Source organism: Apteryx rowi, unplaced genomic scaffold (genome assembly GCF_003343035.1).
Source record: "Apteryx rowi isolate R43461 unplaced genomic scaffold, aptRow1 scaffold_589, whole genome shotgun sequence".
NCBI lineage: Eukaryota > Metazoa > Chordata > Aves > Apterygiformes > Apterygidae > Apteryx > Apteryx rowi.
In genome coordinates, this window is record NW_020450859.1 from 1 (window position 1) to 25484 (window position 25484).

A 25484-nucleotide genomic window follows, 5' to 3' on the forward strand; every position below is an offset into this window, starting at 1 on the left:
ACTGGAACAGGTTGCCCAGAGAGGTTGTGGAGTCTCCTTCTCTGGAGATATTCAAAACGCGCCTGGATGCAATCCTGTGCAATGTGCTCTAGGTGACCCTGCTTGAGCAGGGGGTTGGACTAGATGATCTCCAGAGGTCCCTTCCAACCTCAGCAATTCTGTGATTCTGTGATTGTCCTTTCTGTAAAAGTCAGCTCTTTTCTCTGGAATTCAGATGCATTGTAGTTGTAATCAAAGATCAAGTGACTGCAACATTTTTAAGAGAAAAAAAATCTTTCAACAAAAATTGAGCTACAGGCCTTATCTACTTCTTTTTCTGTCTAGTTATTTAAACAGATGACACATGCAGTTTAATGCTGACTCAAGGCTGAGAGGAAATAAAGAGCACAATACACTTTTTTTCTCAAAACTCTGAAAACACACCGTTTCTTGGGTACTATGAACTTATTTCAAGTTTGCTCACTTGCCCACTTAAAGCCACTTCTACCTAGTAACAACTTATTTGAAAGATTTGAATGGTCAGTCCAAAAACCCGCTGTAAATCATCCACAACACAAAGCTGGCAATGTAATATTGGTTTTCTGACTAGTATTTATTAAAAAAAGAGTTTTTAAAAAGTGTGCATCTTCTGTGGCTTACCTTTGCACTCAGGTTGTCTTCCTGTCCAGCTTCCATTTGCCATACATGTTCTTTCTTCTGAACCATAGAGAATATATCCAATGTCACAGCTGAAATGTACCGTGCTTTTAATTTTAAAACTGTTCTCTTCCCTAGACCCATGACCTGGGATACCTGGATCACCACAAGAACCAGCTGTATCACCTGGAATTTAAAATGTAAAGATTAGACTAAGTATGAAATATGATTATAATACTGTATTTAAAATATATGTTTATATATTTTAGATATAGACAGATATAGCCATAGCCATAATTAAAGATAAAAATGATAAAGATAAAGATAAGATAAAGATCAAGATCAAGATCTGTGTGGGTGTGAGTGTCTGGAATTACAAAATTAGTTGATTCTCAAAATGGTTTGGTATTACTGATTTTATATTAAGTACAGAACAGAAATTATAATTATCTCAAGGTTCTCTTTAGATCATGATAAATTTTGGTGACAGAATCATCAAACAAGAATAGACAAGCGAATAGGAAAACTTTGGTCATTTTTCATTCAAAATTAGGAATTCTGAGAAACACCAAGGTCCTAGTCATAAAGATAATTTCCTTGTTTGTATATCTGGTATTCATAAAATACTTCCTACTTTTATGATATCATTAGAGTGTCAACAGTTTTACCACAGAAATAAAGCCGTAGTCAACAATTTTATGCGCATTCAACATCAAGTATTTCCGCGATTTATATGAGTGTTGAAAATTCAGTTCAAGACAGCCTGATAACTAAAATCTCCCTCAGCTAGAAATGTGTAAGCAAATTCCAAATTGGAAGGGTTAAGGTTTTAGACCATTTGTCATACATCAAGGTTAAAATAATCTGCATTTTAATAATGGTAATAGTAATAATAATACATAAGATTATATATCTAAACCTGTATTTGTGAGTCAAAAAAACCCCTGATTTAAAAAAAAAGTGAAAATTGATAGGAAGCTTTAGAAAATTTACTGTTTTTGAACATCAGGTCAGTTGTTTACATCTCTTAATAAATCCTTAAGATCAACTTTTTTTTTAACCCTGATGTTTTATCTTTTTAAAGGTCTTTAAGTTGGTAAGTAATAATAGAAATAAATAGACTATGGTGTACTGTATTGCTGAGTTTCAACATAAAAAAGTCAGTTCCTCATCTAGAATTCTTGCATTTGTAGTAATTTAAAACTATTTACGTTTTGGCCCATGGCTATTCGACGTATGGTTTTCTATGACAATTTGCAAATAAACTGAATAGTCTCTTATACTAAAAATAAGTCAAAGGTCATAATGTTTCTTAGAGCATATCTGCATATTATGTACTCAGTTATACTACTGTAAATTAAGAAGAAATATTTTAAGAACCAGCTAGTAAGCTTTAATTCAACTACTGAAGATCATCATATTACAGGTTTACATTACAGAAAATGATATTAAAATATTTGCATAAATGATATAAACAATGCTTTCTGTAGAATGATAATACTTCTCTGGTACTTATCTAAGCTTAAATATCAGTCATCCTAAGTTGTTACATTGAAGTCATAGACAAAGTCTTCTGCTCCAAATTCCCATAAGAGCAAAAGTGACAAATGCACAATATATCTTTGGCATATATGGGAGGTTAGGACGCTGGAGTTACAGATACAGACTAAAAAACAGTTGCCCTTGCCAATCAGTTCTGGGAGCCTCGCAGACAGTGCAAACTGTACTATTGGAGTCCCTGGTTGGGCACCTCTTTTTACTAACAAAAGCAGTTACAGAACTGAATAGCGAAAGCAAGTAAGACTAGAACTTACATGGTTTGCTTGGAGAATTATCGTGTAAGAGCAAATACGGTTACACTGGTTTTAGTCTGACACATCCAAGAAGATGAACAACTATTTGACACCTATGAAGCTAGTACATGTGCCAGCCTGCAGTTTTGGAGGTCATGCTTACTAAACCTTTTATTTCCTTTCATGTAGGCCATGTTTCCTTCCTTCCCCACAAACTCAGGGGAAAACAACATAACTGAGCATTTCACGAGCTGATCTGCACATATCCTATAGGCTTGTGGGAGAAGAGTATGCAGCTCTGGAAAGGCAGCTTGAAGGCGTACTGGAGAGTCGCAGAGGATGGCAGAAGTCTGCTTGGAAATGCAAACTAGAACAAACTTGGGAGCTCATATTACCTCTCCACCTCCTTGCTTAAGCAGCTAGCAAAGCAGACTTCTTGTGAATCACTGCCAGGACCTTTAGGAGCCAATTTTATCACTAAGTTATCATGCTCAAACTGACCCTTTTCATTTAAGAATGATCAAACAAGCTAATGTAGTCACACCTATTACATTGCAAACCTTTATAGTATGTATGTGCAGAAAGTACGTGGTCCTGTGTATTTTAATGAATTTATCATTAGCGAATTATCTCAAGTTCATGTAAGACCTAGCTGATTGCCTCATTCAAAAGCAGAGACTCTCAAGTTTAGGTTCTTTTCTGTTTACCCTCTTGATCATGTGACGTAGATCACTAAAGTAGCCTATCAGCCCCCTTTCAAAATAGATAAACCGTAAAGAGTTACAAATCCACAACCCAAATTATAGCAAGTCAAAGAACATTACAAGCTTTCAGTGGTCTTTCAGTGTTCTATTGTCCAAGCTACTTGGATACCTTATGATAGCTAAGTTTTAAAATACTTACTACTACATTTTTAAAATTAATTTACAATTGCACTGGTTAAAGACATTTTGATTGTTATTTAGGAAATCCATATCCTGCATTTGCCCGTCTTATTCATTTAGATTATAAAGAATTCAGGGCAGGGCCCATTGATTATTCTACATTTGTACAGTGTACTATAAATGTTCAGTCTTCAGCAAGTGACTTTCTTGGCACTACACCTAAAATAATTTTATTATGAATAAAATGCAAATAGGCTTTTTGCTGTGCAAAGTATGAATTGCATATTCCTCTTGTAAATGAAATCATGTGTTCTTAACTACTGCCTAATTATTAGTGGAAAAAAATATTCTTTTAATATTAGGGAGGTTAACCACCAGCTTTTTTGATTGAAGATTACAGAAATACATTTTCTGAAAGTAAGTGAAAATCACATCAAGAAGCGACAAGTGATATAATCTTCCACAATATCATAACAGAACATATTTTTATGACCTCATGCATCAGAGAGATTTGAATAAGTGTTTTTCACAGTTGACCACAAACCACTCTTTATCCACATATGCTACAAATTCTCAATGGTCATTTAATTTTGATGGGAGAAGGGTATCTAGACCACTTCAGTAAGTGCACACCAGTGCTGCACATAAGAGCAATTATGAGTTGCTGCAAATTGCTGACTGCAGCTGACATGCATGAGATGATAACTGAAACTGTGTTTCCGAATGCCAACAGGTATCAGTGGGACACCACAATTCTCTCTCTCTCTTTGAGGTGTGAAACAAAGTGCCACGTATCAAGAAGGAAACTGTTTTAGGGATGATGTGACAAAATTTGGTTATATTATATTGACTCAACTAGCACTGTCTGTTTGAATTCTTCTCCATATATGAAAAGGACAATAATGCCTTTTCTTTGGTCAGTCAAGCATTCTGTATTGTTTTTTATTAATATCACAAAACACGATGTCCAAGGTTTGTCTATATGTACGAAATGGGGAAATCAATTATCAAATCTATTTATGAAAAATAATGATTTCACATATACTTGGATGGAAAATGCTTTGATTCTGCATGATAATTCATAAATCATTTTAAAATGAGAAAGCATTAGCCTTTGAAAACCAACTCTTAAAGTTGTCCTGAGCTAGATTTCAAGCTTGGTAGAATTAAACTAAAGAAAATACCTGTACATGCTCTGATACACTGCCACATAATCTGATTCAATATGACTCACATTTGAATCTGTATCAAAACAATGTTGTAGGGACTTGTCTTAAAAAAAAAGGCTTAATTTACCCCCCCCCCCAAAAAAAAACTGATTAGATCTGTGCATTCCCTATCTGTGAGCATAAAAATCATCATCAGAACTTTTTTATCTCATTTACATTTCTTAAGAGTGCTCATTGCAAGCCATTTGAACACTTACTTAACTTAATAACCAAATGACTATAGAATAGTTTTATCTGCACTACAGTTTCTTTGATATTTTCCTTACATTTTCAGGCTTTATATTTGTATTTCTTGATTTTTTGTTTATTGCTTTAAAGTTTAAAATTTTATTTGAATTCACAGATTCAAAGTTAAATTTTTGAAGAAATTTTCAGGTTTTTTTTTTGCTAATGACTGTGAAAAACTATCTATAAATAGCCTTAGATTTTATCCCAAAAGGCACATACCTATTTTTCCCAAAACAAATCATGTGTGTACAGTACTAGTTGTAAAAATATTTTTGATGAACCTAATCTGAATTTGCACTGAATAAAAAAGATATTATTTTATGATTAATTTATATTAATAACTTATTATTAGAAGGTTCTATTATTTTGCATTAAGCTTTGATTTCTGGTGCATAACTCTAAACGTCACAGGTTATAAAAACTTTGTCTTTGCTCCCTCTGTGGCAAATCTCCCTTTGATTTTACTGATAGAAGGCTAAGGCATGAAATTAGGTGCTCATATTTTCTGGTTTCTCAATCACATTTTGTGTTATAATGGCAGATTGGTGGAAGAAGAGGGACTCACAGAGCAAGATAACAACATTTAGATATGTCCTCATCTGCAACCACTTGCTTAAAGTCTGCACTGAAAGGTTCAGATACTGAGCAAATTCTTTCAACCCTTTGGAATTTAGTGCAAGATTTTAACCAAGAAGCACTAATTTAATATATCCTATTAATTTTTAACCATTTCTGTGTCATATCATATAAAAAAATCATATTTCAAAACTGTAGCTGATGTAAACAGTTTATGACTAAATACACAAAAGAGATGAAGGCAGGAGAAATAAAAGATAATTTGAAGTGAAATAGTCATATTAATGCTGTAAATAGCCTTGAATTTTTAATGTGAAACTAGCATAGCAGTACTGTCAGACTTGCATATCAGTTAATATTCATCTCTTGCTTTTGCATAGCTGTAACTCAAGGGAGAATGGGTCCCTTGTTTTCTTCCTAGTTCTTACCTTTGAAGATATCGGAGTACTTTAAATTATATAGGTCTGAATAAGCTCAAAAAAAAAAGGATTTCTTAATCTATGTAATGGAAACAAGATGACAAGAAAAAAAAAAAAACTCAGACATTTATTAAGAGTTAAAACTGATAACACGATTAACTTCTATCAGAACCTGCATACACATATTTTAAGACCAGAAATGAGACTTAGCCAACCCCCCAAAATTTGTGTGATTTGGGTTTCTATATTTCACTTGATCTTTGTTGTTAAACTGCATCAAACTAAAGTTGTGAAACAGAACAGTCCTAAATTTAAAGATGTTCAGAAAACATATCTTGACTTTGGTGAGGGCTACTCTTAAAATGATTAGCTATTTTTCTCTCAAAACCAAGTATCCTATCTTGAAATAATGTGGAGCCCACTGGGCCTTATTAAAAGGACGAATGTATTATGCATTTAAAATATAACTGAGATGGTTTCAAGTCAGTAGTTATTTTGCAAGTTAAAAAAATGAATCCATCATCTTGAGGAGATAATGATGCAGGGTTTCCCTATGGAAATTAATACACTTACCATGAGTAACATAAAAAGTATGTTCAAAACAAACCAGTTCCCTTTCCATTCCATCAAATGTGAAATTTCCTATTTGTGCTAAATGTCATTGGGAAAGTTCAGCTTCCCCAAATGATTTTCTTGTTAATAGAATTTTTAATTTTATAGCTTTTTTTTTCACTTCTGTTAAGATAGTATTTTAGTTTTACATAAAATTTTCCAATTTGAAAAACGGCCTTCTGACAAAACCCAAATAATTTCAAAACAATTTCAGGGCATTCTCAGTAATTCAAAAATATTACCTGAGCAATGAGGAAGAGATCCACTCCAGTGTCCATTTAACTGACATGTACGAGATGACTGCCCTAACAGTGATCGTCTACCTGTGCAGGTATAATGAACAGTAGACCCAAACGTATACCTATCTCCAGACAGGACCGCATTAGGAGGAACGCCAGGATGGCCACAGTCAATCACTACAATGCATAATTATTGGAGATAAAAAAAGGTTATTATCACTGATCAAACAGTTTGTAGTTATCATTTTCACAACTCCATACATAAACTTTGTGAAGAGGTTGACCTTTATAGGGCTTGGAGGAGGGGTTAAAGTATGTGATTAGAAACACGAAATATATTAAGGAACAAAAGCTGTAAAACAAGTGTTTGTAGACCTCAAAAAGATACTTTATGCACAGATATTGATATCAAAAAGTGGCTAAATATCTTTTAACATTTCCACTGAGATGAGCTTTGTGATGTGAATGTGCACACCCACCCACCCTGATCTACCTAGTCCTCAGAGAAAGAATTCAGTACATATAAAAGTAGAGTACATATAAATGTATATGAAGAGAGTACATATAAAAGTCATTGCTGAGGTACAGAATACCCAAACTTGCATCTCTGATATGCTGGTCCTGAATCATTGATTATGAAGCCCATTAGGTTTAGAAGCAGGAAAATGAAATTTTGCTATCAGCTTTAATGCTAACTGCTGATGTACTAATTTCATATTGATTTAAGTTTTGGTTACTTAAAATTTTGTATGCCGATTAATAAAATACTTGTTTAGATATTTTTAACCAATCCTGTTCCTAGGCACCCTCAGTTGATGTTAACTGCACAGATTTTGCAGGGAATTCCTACATCATCCCAATCTTATAAATGGTCATGGATAAGATCCCTACTCATTTGTCACCCTCTTCATTTTGATCAGTTATTACCAGTTATTTTCATATTGTGATTAATTTTAGTACTCTCATAATCTTGCCACTTTTGTGATTTCCTCTTACAGATTGCACAGAACGGCATGCAACTGTTAGCTTATACACACCTAATTCTTCTAGCTGGCTTAAATGTCATAAAGTACTTAAACTTAGCACAGAAAAATGGAAAACTTAACATGGTATCTTGTGTCCTTTAGTTGTCTCTTAAACATACAGAAAATTCTGATATTGGTCAAAAACAGTCACCTTTTCAGGAACGAAAACAGGCTAAATGATAGAAACTTCACCAACAATCAGGATAATGCCATTGAAATAATTTCAGCAGCCTCCTATCTACTGTAAAGTTTTATAAAATAATAGTGAAGCTACCTTGGCTAGACCAACAGGCAGCTATTCAGTAAGAGTAATGTAAAAAGACAAAAGGTCTTATGCGTCATTATGGAGAACATTATCTACGTGGGCAATATATGTAAGGGAAATAAAGCTCTGTCCTGTAGTACTGAAAAGAAATAGCTAGTCTGTCTTTTAAGCTTAAGAGTACACATCAACACCTTATGAAAGAGAATACCCTCACATGTGAAAACAATAAACAAAAAGCCCTAAGAATTCAGAGCAAGGAATAAATTTAGAAGGTAGCTAAAGATGTAAAGTTCTGAAAATACACAATTAAAATTCATAAGATAAATTCACTCTGTTCACAGAATCAGTCTAGCCTTGCACGTTTGATTCTTTCTTATTTTACACCTGTCCTGTGGCATGTGTTCTTGGCCACAGATATTTGTATTTACTGCAATGTATAGTTGTAAATACCATGGTAGTTACAGTCTCCTAAATCATACAATATAGTCTGCACCAACACTTCATCCTCTTCCATATCTTTTTCAACAGGAATTTTTTATCTCTACTAGTAGCTTGATCATAGTTGAAGATACATTCAATTCCTCAGCACTTATTATGTATACAACAGCACATTGGTTTTACAATACACCATATGACCAAAGTCATGTATGATGATTCATCCTCCTCTAATGTTTTTTCTCAGTCTTACAGTTTTACATTTATAGATACACTGGATCTGTGTTCAGTGACATAGGTTTTCCTAGGGATTCAACTTGCAAGATGCAGAACCTTGCTGACTCAGTCCCACGAAGGATTTAGGAATGTGTGTGTGATCAGTTTGCTCTGATTCCTGCTTAGCGCCATTGAGTCCTGTGACCATTTTATAGGATTGAAAGACTTTGCAGGATAACAGTCAGAATGGTCAGCATTACAAACTGAGCACCTGCTGTTAGCATGCTATTATTTAATCAAGCACTTATAAATAAAATCTACTATTAATTATGTAGCAGACTTGGAACATTATTAATGAGAAGGCATGTTGACTACATAAACTTGAATGAAATGAAACTATATCTTCTTGTGAACAATGCTCACAAATTTTCAGGGTGTTTTTGTTCACTTGCATTTTTCTTGCTTGCTTGTTTTGCCCTTTTCAGATGTTGTCAGAGAAGAAGAATTAATTTCATACTGGTACCTTACAGTATCCAGTTTTGTGCTTTCCTATAGACACTTTCTTTTCTTACATCTACACTTCCATCTAAAAGTCCTGGAACCCTAATAACTGATCTAGAAAATTATGCCACCTTTTAATGTTTCCCTTAACATTCTTAAACAATCACCAAATTTAATTTTATATTCATGTTCTCAGGTGGAGATTTTACAGGAAATATTGATCATATTTCTTCTTTCCTCTGTCAGTGCTAATTCATCCTCCTTCTTAATTCCATCAGTTTCTTCCCTTCTGCCTCTTTGTTATGCTATCTAGTGCTGTTCCATCACATACCCACATGGTACCTTTTTATAGCTGTATAAACATAGTTTTACATTAATATAGTGACCTTGAAACAGATTTAAAGAACAAATCATAGAGGAAGGAGAAAAATAAAAGAGAATAATATTATTAATCTTTTCAGAGTATGTAAAATGTCATGTCAAATTAATATTTTTAATTATAACTTTCATAGACAAGAATTATTAACCAATTTCTGTTACACTGATACCTCACTTCCAAAAAAAAAGAAATTCTGAGAGAAAGGTATCCAAACAATCCTTTTCTCTAGTATGGCACTTCAATGGCTACTTCTCTTTCCCAGAAAAATTCCAATAACCAAATATATAGCTAGCACTGACAGTGGATGAGATATATAACATTCTGGAAAAATAGAAAAAAGTATAAATTCCCATTCTTTTCAAGTCCAATGTGATGGAGAATCAGTAAAATTACAGCATTATTGTTCAAAGCCCAAATAAATGTACAAATGTTATGTCCTAGTTCTTGAGGGCTGAATTAAAAAGTACACCTTGAAGTTTCTTTAATCTGTATAGTTGTCAACAATTCCTACCAGTCTACCTGATAGCTGGGAAYGGCTGTATGTGACACATTCTTTTCGTCAGGAAGAAATGTCAGGACAAGGTGCTGCGATAGAATTATTGAGCGGATGGCACATTCACCGGCGAAGCCTAGTCTATGTTATTTGGATTTCAAGCTTGGAAGGTGTGGATTGTATGCACTCACACCTCAGTAGTTTAGAAATAACAGATCAAAACATATGTCTCCAAAATAAATTGAGAATACTTTGCAGTACAGAAAACTGATATGGTGACTGTAATTCTCGGAGGTATATTGTCCAAACAGATCTTTCATTCTGAGTACACTTCAAATGTAAAGTATTGTCTAGCAACACGTGCTTAAGTAGCACGTGCCCCTGAAAGTCTTTAATTCAAAGGGAAAGTAGAAAGGGCATTATGACCCAAGCCACCACTGAACTCTGTTTCTTACAGGATTTTATAGTAGTTAGGAGAGTAGATCTTGTTGTAGGACAACACATTTCAAAGGAATGCAGTTACTTTACAGGTGAATGGCTTTTTCTTTGTCACTGTGTGCCTCTTGAAACACTCTATTGGCGTTTCAAAAGAAGGTTAGTACTTGGAGCCTCCTTACAAAGAGACTGAAATCCAGCTAGGTAAAAAAATAATAATAATTGAACCTAGGTCAAAGTAAAACACCTAGCCTGCTTTCCACTGCTTTTCTATTGCTCTCACAGTGGTAAAATGTGCAGACTACTGAATGACTGCCTTGCAGATGTCTCAAACAGAAACAATTTGCAAAACTTTGCAGAAGCTGTTTGGGCTCTTGTTGACAATCTACAGTAGCTACATCAGATTAGGTTTTAACAAGCTTTATGCTTATGAAATTTATGTGGATAGTGCCTCAGTTACAATTCATTGGCCTCTCCATATAAATGACACAAACCTGAGGGTGCCCTTTCGAAAGTACGTATAGCACTTTCATTCCCAAAGGTCAGTTTAAAACATGGGAAAATCTGTATTATTAAACTACTTCTGACAATTCTGAGTGAAGACTGAGGGAGACAATCACAAAAGGAGACAAAAAAAGTCTTTGCAGCTTTACCTTAAGGTTTTCTTTCTCTTTGGAGGTATGTTATTTAATATTCGTTTGACTTTCTGAAATGGTAATGGTATCTTATAATTTAATGTGAAAAAGTTTACCTGTGAATTGCAATCAAGCTATTAATCCTGTCAAGGATAAGGGCAACTTCCAGAAATAAATGTTTTAACAGTTAAAAGAAATAAGAATTCAGATTTTTTTTGACAGAGAATAGTAGAACTGGAGAAATCTCAATTGATGAAGACTAATAAAGGTGAAATTGAGAAGTATTATCTACAAGATTAAAAATGTTTGTCCATGATTCCTGCATTAAGAAGTCTTAACACATTCTCCCTTTAATCTTTACAAAATAATGTTTTCAGCCATTCTCAGAGAGAAATCTTGATCCCAAAACCAAACCGTGTACAACAGCTTATAGAGGGCTGGGAAAATCAACCATCCAGGCTCATTAAAAACCTACAAAACTTCTGTGGCTGTATTTATATGACAGTTGGAAAGTGCTTTATGAGAAGCCAGAAAAAAAAAAAAAAAAGAAACAAACAAAACAACTCCTTGTATTTGCTGATCCACTTGGCTCCTTAGTGGATAGGCTGCATGGGACTATGATGTTCAGGTACATTTAGTAGTGTGGTAAGCTGAGGTTCATGTGTGTGATCCTGGGGACACTTGTGGTGTGAGTGGGTGAGTCTGATCTTGCTACTATCCCAAGAGAAGTCTGGAAAATACTATCCTGACATATCCCAGTAGTCGGCTATTGCAGCTTTGAGTTTGCAGCTTGAGTGATTACGGTTTATTATGCGGATGTTTAATGGCTAATGAAGGCCATGTACTGGCAGATTCAATGGATATGTTTTCATCTCCAGATTGTTCCTTTACTGATACACAGTGCTATCAGAGATCATTTTTCTGAGGCATTCAGAGATGTTTGTGTTTTGGTTATTGATTTTCCCAAGGTTTCCCTGATATTCGCTACAATCAGTAACAATATAGCTGTACTACTCAGACTGCTCTTAAGACCTTCCATCATCATCACACACATGAAAATGTATACAAATATGATTATTCTCATTGCTGTCATGAGACTGATGGAAATGTTGTGTAAAATATTACTTAATCCAGTTCAGATTCTTTACAGAAGGATACACATTATCTACTTACTAATGCATTCAGGTAGAGGCTTGTCCCAGTGGCCATTTGGTTGACAAATTAAAACAGAAGAGCCAAATAAAAAATATCCAGGATTACAGTCATAAAATACCACTGTGCCATATGTGAAATTTCCATGTTCAATTTTACTCTCTCTTATGGAATTTGCAGGAATTCCAGGATCAGAACAATTGACCACTAAAAAGAAAAAAAAACACTATAAGCTTTAGATTCATATAAATACATTCTACTAGAATGGTCTTTACATAGTCTCCTATGCATTGTATGAGAAACTTCTGATGCTCTGGTATCCTGATTTTGTATATAATGATGCTGAACTAGAAAGACCATATGAAACCAGCAGATGCCAGATTCAGACCAAATAAAAGGAAATGTTTCTTCACAGAGAGTCATGAAGCTCTAAAAGTCTTTGCCACTAAAAGTGACTGGACATACTAATGGAATCAAGGTCTAGAGAGGGTGTCTAAGCAAAAGGGCACTAACTGTGGTTAAGGAAATCTCTGGGGCACACAGTGTTGGAGGCTGGAAGAGAACTCTGGAAAAGTTGTCATTCACTACATACTGCTTCTGTATGTTTACTCTTCCCTTGACATAAACTATTGCTCATAGCTGGAAATAGGTTATGGGGCCAGATGTGCCTTTGGTCAAACCCACAGAGCCATTCAAACATCCTCATGTTCCTATATTACCATTTTGATAATTGAGCACATGACTGAGACAGGTGTTTTGAGCTCAAAGACAGATGGTCAACTAGGTAAGAAAGGGATGATGCTGCTAGAACAGGGAAGTATCCACAAATGGATATGTGCTCTTAAAAATATGGGTATACTTTGTTGGCTGAGAATACCGTTGGACTTTTTTGTGTCCTCAACTACTGTAGGATTCATACATTTCAAAACAACTGAAGACTGATATTTTTTTGCCACTTGCAGCTGACTGGTAAGGTGTGTATAATTCTTTTTTGGTGGGGTCTTGGAGAATTTATAGCAGTTTTCCATCCAGTTTTTCAATGGACTCCTCTAGTCATCACCTAATCAAAGTTATCCTAGAAAACTATACCTCATGTAAAAATGACTATCCCTATAATCAGTTGCATGTATATATGCATGTGTGTGTATGTATCTGTATGTGTATGTATCTGTGTGCATATGTGCATGTGTGTACATACATATATCAAAATGTGCTAGAAAGCACTGTAGTTTGAAAAGAAATAAAACTGTTGCCAGATTCAAGCCAAGATACCTTCTCCTACCTACATTACTCTGTGTAGTTGTTTTGTGGCTCACCTACTTCTCTCTACTCGCTATTCCAAATATTGGAGTCTGCTTCTGTGCTCTTCCTAGCAGTTCTCAAATACTGATACCTAAAGACTAGGATACATACATTTTTCATGGCTAGAACTAATTTACTGCTTGGACTTGACCTCTTTAACATTCAATGACAGACCAAGCTTTTTAGTTACATTGATAGATAGACCTGGTAAGTTTTTATTTTTCTCCTGGAGGAAAATTTAAGCTATATTTCAATTCATTTTCTGTTTTGCTAATAGGAATTTCATAATAATCGAACATTCATCTTCAGGTTATTAAGCAATAACTTTAAATAAAATGAAAATTATTTATTAATTCAACAATAATCGGATATATTGAATACTTGAAACAAAACAGAAATAGCTTTGAGCATTTCTACATTTTTTCAGCGATTACTGTAGCCGGCTAGGAAACAAACTATTTAGCAGACCCGTAGAGAGTATAGTCTGAGTTTGTCTTATGATTGCAAATAGAACCTTCACAAAGGCGTGCAGCCTTTTCTATAATATTTATTGCACTTTAGGCAGTTTTCAAATATACAAGGTAACTTCTTTTTACTTTTTAATTTAACGTCAGTACAAATAAAATAAAATCATAATAGAACAAAATCATAATAATTAGAATTGATTTTGCTGCACCTTACGAACAACAGTAATGATGTTTACACAAAGTTCGTTCTGTTATTTAAAGTCTGTTCTAAAACTAATATAAGATTTCAGGACTGTGTAAAATTAAAAAAAAAATCATCTCATCAACGTATTTGCTGAGCCCCTGATCCTTAGAGGCCAGTAGCTTATCAGACAGTTTGACACATTACTGTGCAATACTAGAACACCAAGGTGTTATAGTAGGTGGACTGAAGACGAAATTTATTAATACACAATATATGTTTTATACTGCAAAATAAAAAAAATAATAATGTCTCATCAACAAATATCTTCTTTGAAAATTCTAAAATATTTGACAGTATTGCTTAAGGCAAAGTGATGTAAGGGAAAGTGGAGGACATCCGTTGAAAGGAAAAGGTAGTAAATAAAATTACTATACATACATAAAATGATTTAGACTGTGTACAGATAAAAATCTACAGAAGCTGCCATGAAGCTTCTGAAGAATAATCAATATAATTCCTGTATGTGTTCAAGCAGGGTTACTGCAAAAAGTACATTTTTCTAAATGAGGACCATTTTAAACATTTTAAAAGCATTTAACAACAGACTTAGACAATGCTGATTAAACCTTTCCAAAAGGCTTATGAAAACTCAGAGAGAAATAATTTCAAATTACTTTTTTATTTTCAGTGAAGGACTTTTAAATATTTGAATTTCCAGAAGGGTTGAGAATCAACTTAAATGGATTATGCTAATGAATTAGAATAATAATAATAAAATAATGGAAGTGAAGCTGAGCAGTCAGTTCAATGCAAGTGAAGTAGGAAAAAAGTACATTCTCATGCACCTATTAGAACTATATAGGCTAAAAATGCAGAGAGCATTATTGCAGGATTTAAAGATGCTCTCTAATTATCTCTGTATAATGTATTTTGCTTAAGAAATGTACATAAACCAAACATAAAAAAAAAATCAGTACAAACTGCAGACACTTAAGGCAGTTTTCCTGCAACAGTTATGCTGGCAGCCTTTTGCATGCAGAACAGACCTAATGAAAGATGAATCGTGCTTCGTTAGTAATTTGACACCTGTTAGTAAGACTTAAGATCTTTCAATGTTTTGTCTTGATTGTGTCCCTTTGCCTTCAGTTTATTTTCCAAGCTTAATTTTCCAGGTCAGCTGGAAATCGGTAGGCGCTCGCATTCATACCTTTGCATATGGGAGGTGGGTGGCTCCACTGGCGGTTAGCCTGGCACTGGGCTTTGGTTGGCCCTTGCATAACGTACCCGGTGTTACATGAGAACGTCACAACATCGTTGAAGTTGAAACCGTTTCCACTTGTTCTTCCATAAATCGGACTGCCAGGGTGACCACAGCTAACAGCTAGCATACCAAAAAACAGAGAAACAAACCACAGACAGAAGCACGCTGTTATCACTTTTCATGATTCTGGGTAATTGTTAATGATTATACAATGGCAGGTTCGATATTTTAAGCTACTGAGCGCTTTCTATAAAATAGTCACATTCCTCTGAACTGAGTAAGAAGTGAGGAACGTGTTGTAGATGTTCAGCATTTTGTAGAGTCAAGTACTTATCTTCTAAACATACTGGCAGGCACAAAAGTAGACTTAAATGAAAATGCTTTTTTCTGAATGAACCTTGTTTAGTAAAAATTATAAAATAACTTTTAAACTGAATACAATTGTTATGCATGAATCAAGGCAAATTAAGAAAACTTCTGAAGAATCAGGAGAAGAGGAAGTACTTGATTTTCATTTCATACAGGCTGAAATCGAAAGGAAATATTTCAGTCTGTTAGTTCCTTGGGAATTATTTTTTACAAATATGTCTTATCTGCCCATTCTACTTTATCTTTGAGGCAAAAAGTGCTTATGGAAGTTATGAAGTTATGAAAGGATATATGAAATGTTATTGACTGTGATACTGTTCTTGTGTTCATACAAAAACTGACTACAGAAGGAGAAGCTCCTTTTTGATGCCCTCAAAGACCTGATGCAATATTAGTAAGGAAAATCAAACACAATTTTTTTCCCCCCAAATTAATTCAAATAATGCATAAATTTTTTCTTATATGCTTTAACAAACTCCAGTAGTTAGCAAAGGAAATGTTCATCACTAATTTAAAATAAAAAAGTATAACAGCACAAAATAAATTTTATCCAAATTTTTATCATTTTAGAATATTATTTTTCTAAATTACCTAAATTAATTTTATTAGGTCTGACAAACGTATGTTTTCTTTCTTGCCTTATGCAATAATCTTATCATAATAACTCTAAAAGAAACTTATTCATAGAATATAAATGAACTAAAATCTTTAGCAACAAAAAAAAGTGAAAATAGTCTTTAAAAACCATCAGAGTATACAGACAGACCACAGTAAATTCTATGAATCAATACACATGCATATACACTAAAAATACACAGTAGGAATATATCCACCCATTGTACAAGCAAGAGTCATGCTGAATTCAAAAGTGAGAAGGTCAGAATCATTAAAATTTAAACATGTCGTCTCAAAAATTCCATTAAAACATATAGAAGAGTTAAGCAAATCAAGAAAGGTGATTTTTCTGCACTTCATTTGAACGTCAGGTCTAAAGTAGAGCTATTTCTGTAAAATGCATCACAGCTTTAGAGCTGGGTCTATATATAGTTATAACAGTTTGCCTTTTGTAAGTCTAATCTTTTTCCCAGGTCTTGTGTCCTTTTCTGAAATGCTGTATTGCCCATTCCCTTGTGTTCAAACAAGCACCATCCAGCTGTTTAGAGAAAAAAACTCTGTTCACTTTCTCTGCTGTTAGCAGATCTGAAAGCAATTATTTTTTTCAGTTGTAACACAGATATTAACATTTTAATTTAGAAATTCTTGATTACCTGTGTCTTTTTTTTTTTTGCTCTTAAAGGTCATCTGTAAAGAAGCGTGTTCCCTAATGCTTATTTGAGATGTAGTAAAAGCAAGTAATGATCTTTTAATAGATCATAAAGTGAAAACCAAACAAATAAATAGAACTATTGTAATAAAGTCTTATGTAAATCTAGTGCTATGTAGAACAAAATAGTAAAAGTGCTATGTAAAACAGTAAAGACAGTGAGCAAAACAGGTAAAGAATTAACAGTAGAACAGGTAGCATTATGATACATTTAGGTAGTTTCTGGCAAGGTTTTCTGCTACAAAAATGTAGCTATAAAAATAGTACATTTATTTGCAGGTGGATTAATACAGTTTCAAAACACTGATGTTACCGAACCTGAATTAGTGAACCATGGTTGTAATTCAATTGAGAATCCTTTTAGAACACTCAAACTTTTCTAAAACAAATAAAGTATTTTATGTTATTACATAATAGCATTTCATTTGTACGTTGATCCAGTTAATACATAAAAGGAGTCTCATTAACAGAATAAAAAAACATGCCAAAAATCCAAAACCAAAACTGAAAAACAAGGTAACAATATCTTTGTAAAAAGAAAAAAAATCTGTTTCTTGATGCAACCATTTTAGTCATCAGTTTTGATGGTATACTTCAAGAAGATCTACTTAACTAATTGCCGCGGTTTAGGTAAATGCACGTTACATACTTCCAAAGGCAACTAAGGGACACATAGCCATTTTTAGATTTGAACACCTGGGTGCCTAAGTCCCATTACTTTTTGAATAAGTTTCATATTCATATTTAAATAACAGGTATTTAGTAGCCAAAAGATGCAGTGGAAATTTTAAGCATCAACATTAAACTTCACAATTGATTTTAGGTGGCCATATACCTTTAAAGATCTGCTTTAAATAACGTTTTTTAAGAAATGAATGCCAAGTTCCAAAGTCATGCCTCATCTTGTCTGACAAATTATTCCTGTAGCATAATTTCATATGTGTTGCCATGCTTACTTACGCACACAGGATGGAAGCTGACCAGACCAGTTGTGATCTTGCTGGCATATTCGTACAGAAGAACCAATCAGCCGAAAACCAGGACTGCACTGGTATACAACTGTGTCTCTATATCCATAATTTTCTCCAATTACTTGACCGTTGACTATAAGATCTGGAATACCACAGTGACCAGCTACAATTTTCAAAGTAAATAATAAAAACAAACAAAAATAATGAGTAAATATGCCAGACAAAATTTAATTATATCTTCTTAATTAAAACAAGGAAATGTTGAACTGCTTCCAATTTCTTCTATTAACTTCATTCAAGAGGTTGTTTATATTAACTTGGAGAAAAATACAGTACTGCATTTGTGTATGTAAGATTTACACAATTAAAAATCAGAAAAAAACAGTGAAACAAAGAGATTAAATGCCATTCATGTTATCAAATTTCCTTTCCAAAATATAAGCATTTCCTTTTTCTTAAAAAAAGAAAAAAAGGCTCTGCAAAATTCTATATTAATTCCATCTGTTCTATTTTGGCCAAAATTAAACTTAGCAAAATAGTCTCATTTCCATTAGGTGATTAGGTCATTATAAATATAAGTAAATATAAATGTAAATCCACAGAAATATAAATGTTATAATTTTTGAGGACATTATAAATATATCCTGACTTATAATGGAAAAAAAAAATAACTCAGATGATTTAGTGCTGGAACCTGACTCTCCGGATTGTCTTCCTGGGCATTCTTTCTCTCCCATTAAGAGGAATCCCCAAAAGACTAGTATGTTTGGGCTGAAGGCAATCAGTGTGACTATCTGTAAATGTCCTGTAACTGAAAAACTGCTGCTGTCTTGGCCTAAGCTCCTTCCCTGTGTGCTCAAAATATGTGAAGTATTTTACACTATGAGTGTAAATACTTATACACTATGGGTGTGTATGTAGGTGTACACTATGAGTGACTTAGAGTGACAAACACATTTAACCTAGAGGAAAGATGGAAAAAAGAATGAACTGTGTGCCTTTTTTTTAGTATATTTCTTAATGAACTCTAGAAAGTCCTTAGGCACTGCACTTCAACAAATAACGTGATAATGGAAAATCCTCTGAGAATGTATCAGCTATGATATATGATAAAGCACCGACTGCAAGAACAAGGAAGGAAGGTGAGGAATATGAGCAGTTTTATCTAGTACATTAGAGAATAAAATATTACCAGCCACCCAAGACTCCTGTGCTTCCCTTTTGTCCTCTTTTCCTCCTCCTCCAAAAAAAATCAAACCCAAAAAGCATGAGGTTGCAACTAAGAAAAGAGATTTAGAAGTAATATAGTTTGTTGCTTTTTTTTCTTTTGCAACTTTTAGGTCTTTATTATGTTCTCATATAAATTTTAAGGGTTTTCTTTCTTTTCTTTGAGGGCTAGAAACTTCTGGTAGAAAAAAGAAAAGGATTGCAAATCAGAGATTTTCTTAAAACTTGCCTCTGGCATCTTGGGCCTCATATGGTACTTCATTCTATGAGTCATAATAAAACCATCAGAATTTATAATACAGGTAGTGTATGAACCTTTGCACAGATTAAATAGATGGGTGCGATTCCACTTCTGTATGAGGAACAGAAGTCCAAATCTATTACTGTTCATGGGAACATCCCCCACTGTGGTGTTCCCTCCCCATTTCTCTCAGCGTTACATGAGGACCAGGCATACTTGAAATCCATGTTATATTGAACTGTTATATTTTCTGGGAAAAGAAAGTGGCATAATACATGTTTATAAAATTTTTCACAGAGTCCCTCTTGATTCTCCAGGAAATGCATAGTTTGTTCAGTCTGTAGTAGACTTTGTTCAATGTGCCTCGAAGGGCCCAAGTTCCCTATCCTATTGTACTTGCATGTTAACAAGCGGAGTAGTGAAAACTGAGCTGGAAAAAATCCACTTTCTATCAGAAGGGCAACCAAACAGGTTGTGGTGGTACTGACCATGCTCAGGGGAATCATTTTCTAATTGCATTTAATGAGTTCAACAATTGATAACTTACTACTTGGAGTAATTTTCACTGCAATGTTTATTATATTTGTCTGCAGACAACATCATCTGTTATACAAAGGATGACTACAGTCTAGCTTTCCCAAGAGGGTTTCTGATAAATTTACAATACTTGACCTGGTCTTTAATTAAGATTTTAGTGTTGTGTTACAGCCGTAGAGTGGAAGCAGAATGCATCACCAGAAAGGACTAGCTCCACTTCCTTAGTTGAGGGAATAAAGCTGGGATAATTTAACACACGAGGTGACCAAGATCAGACTGCAGCTTCTGTGACTGTGCATGGACAGCACAAAGAACAGGCAGCTGGAGCAGGTGCAAAATTCACTGTAAATCACCCATAAGTCTTGCAGTAATGTCTAACTCGACAAAGTTTAACATCACTTAAAATTCCCATCCTGTTGGCGTACTTTCTCTCAGTGTCATAAACTTCTCAGATGCTAGCTTTGACTCAAAACCCCTCTGTCTTTATTATATCCTCCCAGTCTGTAACAACTACATCTGTGGAACATTAGCTGTATTCCGTGACTAATTGTGAACTATTCATTATTAGGAAAGAAGAGTGTATTTTCTAAATAGTAGAGCCTAGTTCTATTCCTGTGTAAAGTTTCTAACCGGAAGAAAAATAAAATAGAAACCCAATTGTAAGAAGAATATTACAAAAATGTAGGTCTGTTATTTCAAAACTCTGTATCAACTAATTATGACGGTTTTAGGGAAATACATATCATTTAATAACAGGATATGCCAGACATCTGTGACACATTTTTAATCTCGATCTCAAAAAACAAATAAAAACCATTTAGGATTTGTAGGCTTTGCCTCCAGTTTTCACTCTGCTTTCCAGTAGAAGTCTTGTCTGTCTGAGACATAAAAAGCAAAACAAACAAAAAACAAAAACAAACAAAAACAAACAAAAACAAAGCAAACAGACGGGTTCAACCCTATTAGTTTCATTTTCAAAACACCATCTGTCACGTAGTTGCACGTGGTAAGCAGTTAAGTGTGTCTGCCATAGAAAGTGTCCGTACTGGTATACACAGTTCCTGACAAAAGAACCTTTGAGAACATCACTGAAATTTACTCTAATCTATGCAGCTGAATAAATTCCCTCAGTTGCAATAAAATCAGAGGCTCATTAATATTTTCCAGAAGGTTTTTTGTTTGTTTGCTTTATTTTCCCACTTTATTTCACACATCCACAGAACTGGTCTCCCTCAGAGGAAATGAAGACCTTTCACTTGCAGTAGTAGCTATCACTGCTTCTCCAATACCAAGACAAAGAGGAGAAAAGGAAGAAAAAAACCCCTCAAATCTGAAAGAGGATTATTACTTATTTTCTATTCAATTTTATTCTATTTCTTATTTCTCCTATAAACAAGGTTTTTATTTCTTTCCTGCAACTTTTAGTAGAATTATTCTTTTATCATTTTTCTCTTAAGATATCTGTGAAGAAAAGAATTCCAAAATGCTCATTTCACATTAACAACATGTGCATATCCATTACTTCTATGCCTGAAGTTTTTAAAATCGTTTCTGCTATTAATTTATTTTCAGAACTTCCATTTTTAACTCTTAAGGAATTTATGTCAAATAAAGATATCCCCCCCGCTCTTATTAAGAAAACTTGAAATGATTCTTTGAAGTGCCATTCAGTTTAGCCTTTGATGCATTTCTCTGTGTGTGTATATGCACACATGTATATATATAAATACATACATATATATATATACAAACACACACTTTTTTTTTCAGACAGTGAAAAATTTCCAAAGCTTTCAGATGATAGCCAGATCTTTCATAGTCTAAGAGGAACAGATATTGCACCTGTATAGCTACATTTTGCTGAGAAACTGCCATTGTTTCTGAATAACAAGAGATAACAACATACTTATTGTGGAAAGGCATAAAGGATTAGTTCTATTCCTTCATTTCAGTCCAGAGCTATATCCCAAAAACTCTTTTGCACTCACTTGCTCATATTGTATGTACCATCTTCCATGTAATTGATGTCAGTTTTGTCACTCTTATACTCGTATACATATGTCACTTGTATACATAACGAGTAACAATACAGAATTTCACTACTGCACAAAATAGTGCAAAGCTATAAAGGGACATCATTTTAAAACTGTTCTCATTTGGGAAATATGCCATACTTTTCCCAATTGAAAATTCATTCAACATAACTGTAAGGTGAATCTATCTTTTGCAATGAGATAGCTAACATAATCCCCCAAAATGCAAGCCATATACAAAATTGATCAGATGTAAGCTCTGCAGGTGGAATGTTTTCACTGGGGACTGAATGCAAATACTGCAGGATGGGTATCATACTGAGAGAGCTTTCTGTAAATATGAACCAGATCTGCCAGAAAAACTACAGCAGATGCAAAAAGATAAGGAATTACAAAGCAAAGCAAAGGACTGCTGAGAAAAAACTAAGACTACTGTTGGGAGAAGAAACAAGGACAGACACAGAGCAACAAGCTTTTTCCTGTTTTTTTGATTCCTCTTGAGTTCAAGGAAAATTATTTTTCAAATAAATGAGAAAGCATTTACAAAATACTGATTCTATTACCAATTTGCACTCCTGTTTAAACAGCCCATAAGACACTGAATACTGATTTATCATGGATAAAAGAGTTAATAGTGCTGTTGTTATCTAATGGAACATGGCTTCTTTATCCCTAATGTAATCTTCTGATTCTAGGACAAATTACAAGAAAATATACAACTATTTTAGTCACCTTGGAATGCTATTAAAAAAACAGAAAATGAAAAACCATCATACAAGATTTGTGGGGAATATGGGACAGAGGAAGAGGTTCAGACAGTAAGATCAATATCATTCTTCTGGTCTGCATTTATCAGAATGAAGGAGTGCGAGAAGAAAAAGAACCTTGCAGTACATTCCTAAATAAATACAAGTCCATAATATATACAGTTTTTACTCCACTGCAGTAAGAACTGGGTTATGGTTAAAGGAAACCTGGAATAAAATTACAAAATGATAAGAAAAACTCCCAATTGGTGATTTACAACAATTAGATTATGACAACTCTCACAGCAAAAAAATATTCCAACACTTTCATAGTACCTAAGCTAACTTCACACTACGGTAGGATTCGTCTATTCTAGATTGTTTTAAGGATAGCCTTGTTCATTGTCCATTTCTTTATTTTATCATTATATCATAAGCCTGGGAGCATTTCCATCTGTTCTATGATATGGATGTAAAAGACCTAACACAGTAATGCTATGAATCCAGTTGAGGCCTCTAAGTCTTAATGTAACATGTAAGTTATAACACTGAATCAGAAGACATCACTTTCCTTAAGACAATGAATGAATGCTACAAAGAAACAGATTCAGTGTAGAAACTTTATGGAGTAGAGCAGAGATGAAGGGAAAAAAAAGGACTACAATCTTAACAATTTCCACTCTAGGAAAGCTTGAGAAGGATAACCACCCTGAAGTATCACAGAATCACACAGAATCACAGAACAGTTGAGGTTGGAAGGGACCTCTGGAGATCATCTAGTCCAACCCCCCTGCTCAAGCAGGGTCACCTAGAGCATGTTGCACAGGATTGCATCCAGGCGCGTTTTGAATATCTCCAGAGAAGGAGACTCCACAACCTCTCTGGGCAACCTGTGCCAGTGCTCTGTCACCCTCACAGTATTACTTAGTAAGAAACAAAATTAACCAAAAAGTATTAGTGAAGGGTATTACTAAAATGTGAGCATCAAATAAATTACCTAACTTGACATAAAATCCAGTCGCAGCAAAGGAGAAAGAGCATAATAACTTAGAGTCAGAACCTTTTGAAACTTCAGCTTTTCTGCAGAATGAAGGTTACTCTCTGATATGTGAGGTTAGGAATAAATGAATACAGAATCTTTACATTAAATGACAAAAACGTGGCTATGCTTATTTTAGCTGTCAGTAATGTCAAACATCTGTGTAGTACTGAAAGAAATCTACATATCAATATATTCTTGGAAAAAGAGATCTAGGTTATTATTCAACAACAATGTTAATTAACCTGTCAAGATGACCTCAGCTGAGGAGGGAAGAATTATTTGAGCCTCATGTTTGAATTCCTTTGTTCTCTACAGGGCTTGCATTTCTGATAAGGATATATTCTGCTACATCTTCCTGTTTGCATACATCTTCTGTCGAAAATCGCAGTACTGAAATCAGACAGTCACAGTCCTAGAAGACATAGTTTTCTGGGTTTTCCTCCTGCTAATTTCAGAAGATCTTCCCTTTGTCAGCTGTTCAAGCCATGGTAAAACCATTTGAGATGAATGGTTAAGATCTTCTGCACCTTTTAAATCCATGGCTCAAACTGTGAAGTTCTCTGCAGAATTCCTTAATACGGCTGAACAATTCTTTAAAGGGAAGACATCCCCCACAACATTTGAAAGTTCAGTTATTACTATTATGTAGTATCAAAGAACAAAGATAAAGATATAGCTAACTCAGGGAATATTAATTCAATATCACTGGAGATACAGATTCAGTTTTAGTTGAAAAATCTCCAATTAAAAAGAATTGTTTAAAACAGTGAAGAGGAAGAAGAAGCTACTTGCTTGTACATTTTTCCAAAAGATTTTAAGAAGAAAATGCTGTCAGAAAGGTCTTGCTTCAGAGGATACATAGCCATGGAAAATGGAAACTTTTCAGTGACTGAAAGTTGACTGAGAACATTTTTTAAAGTAAATACTAAAGCTCCTTTGTCCTTATATGATAGAAATGTAAAGATACAGTCACTACAAAGTAGGTATACATTCCTCTCAAATATAAGAATGAAAGATATCCTTCCAGCTCTACTTCTCTACTTTGCTCTTCCAAATATGTAAATTGCATATATGTAAATATGTATATATTTCAGTTCCTGGCTTACTTGATCCATGCTATTACTATTATTTGGAGGAAACCACAATACATAATCTAAGTAATTTTAATATATTCAGACCTTGTAATTTGATTATCTATCCTCCCCACTGGTGCTTTCATTCACCAAGCAAGACATGCCTCATAAGCTGTTCTTATATACCTTCATCCTTTATCATGTTTTCTTTCAGGTATGAACTGTCCGGAGGTGCTAAACAACAGATCCTTACCTGTTCCTGGCTCTTCTCCATAAGTACTGATTCACACATTGTGTATTCTTCATTGTCAACAGACACAGTTGCACTGCCCCAGCGGTTGTATCTGCTGCTTTTACCCTGTTGACAGCATTGCTGCATGTAACTATTGGACAACAGGCTTCTCATGTTGCAAGTAACAGGCTTCTCATGTTGCCATCATGGATGGCTATGTGCTTTTTAGAAAAGACAGGCCAGGAAAGCGAGGTGGTGGAGTTGCTCTTTATGTGAGAGAGCAACTGGAATGTATTGAGCTGTGCCTAGGGGTGGATGAAGAG

General features: G+C 34.3%; 1 protein-coding gene across 1 annotated transcript in view; it reads right to left on the reverse strand.

The window, feature by feature from the left end:
- Positions 1–639: 639 nt before the first annotated feature.
- Positions 640–25484, reverse strand: part of LOC112974075 (CUB and sushi domain-containing protein 3) — a gene marked incomplete at its 3' end in the record, with an annotated part of 516764 nt that continues 491919 nt past the window's right edge. The window contains exons 52-56 of the mRNA XM_026082659.1: positions 18020–18193; positions 15313–15486; positions 12174–12359; positions 6620–6793; positions 640–822 (exon numbers count right to left, since the gene is read on the reverse strand). Coding sequence (XP_025938444.1) covers positions 640–822; positions 6620–6793; positions 12174–12359; positions 15313–15486; positions 18020–18193 — 891 coding nt within the window. The remainder of the gene's footprint in view (positions 823–6619; positions 6794–12173; positions 12360–15312; positions 15487–18019; positions 18194–25484) is intronic.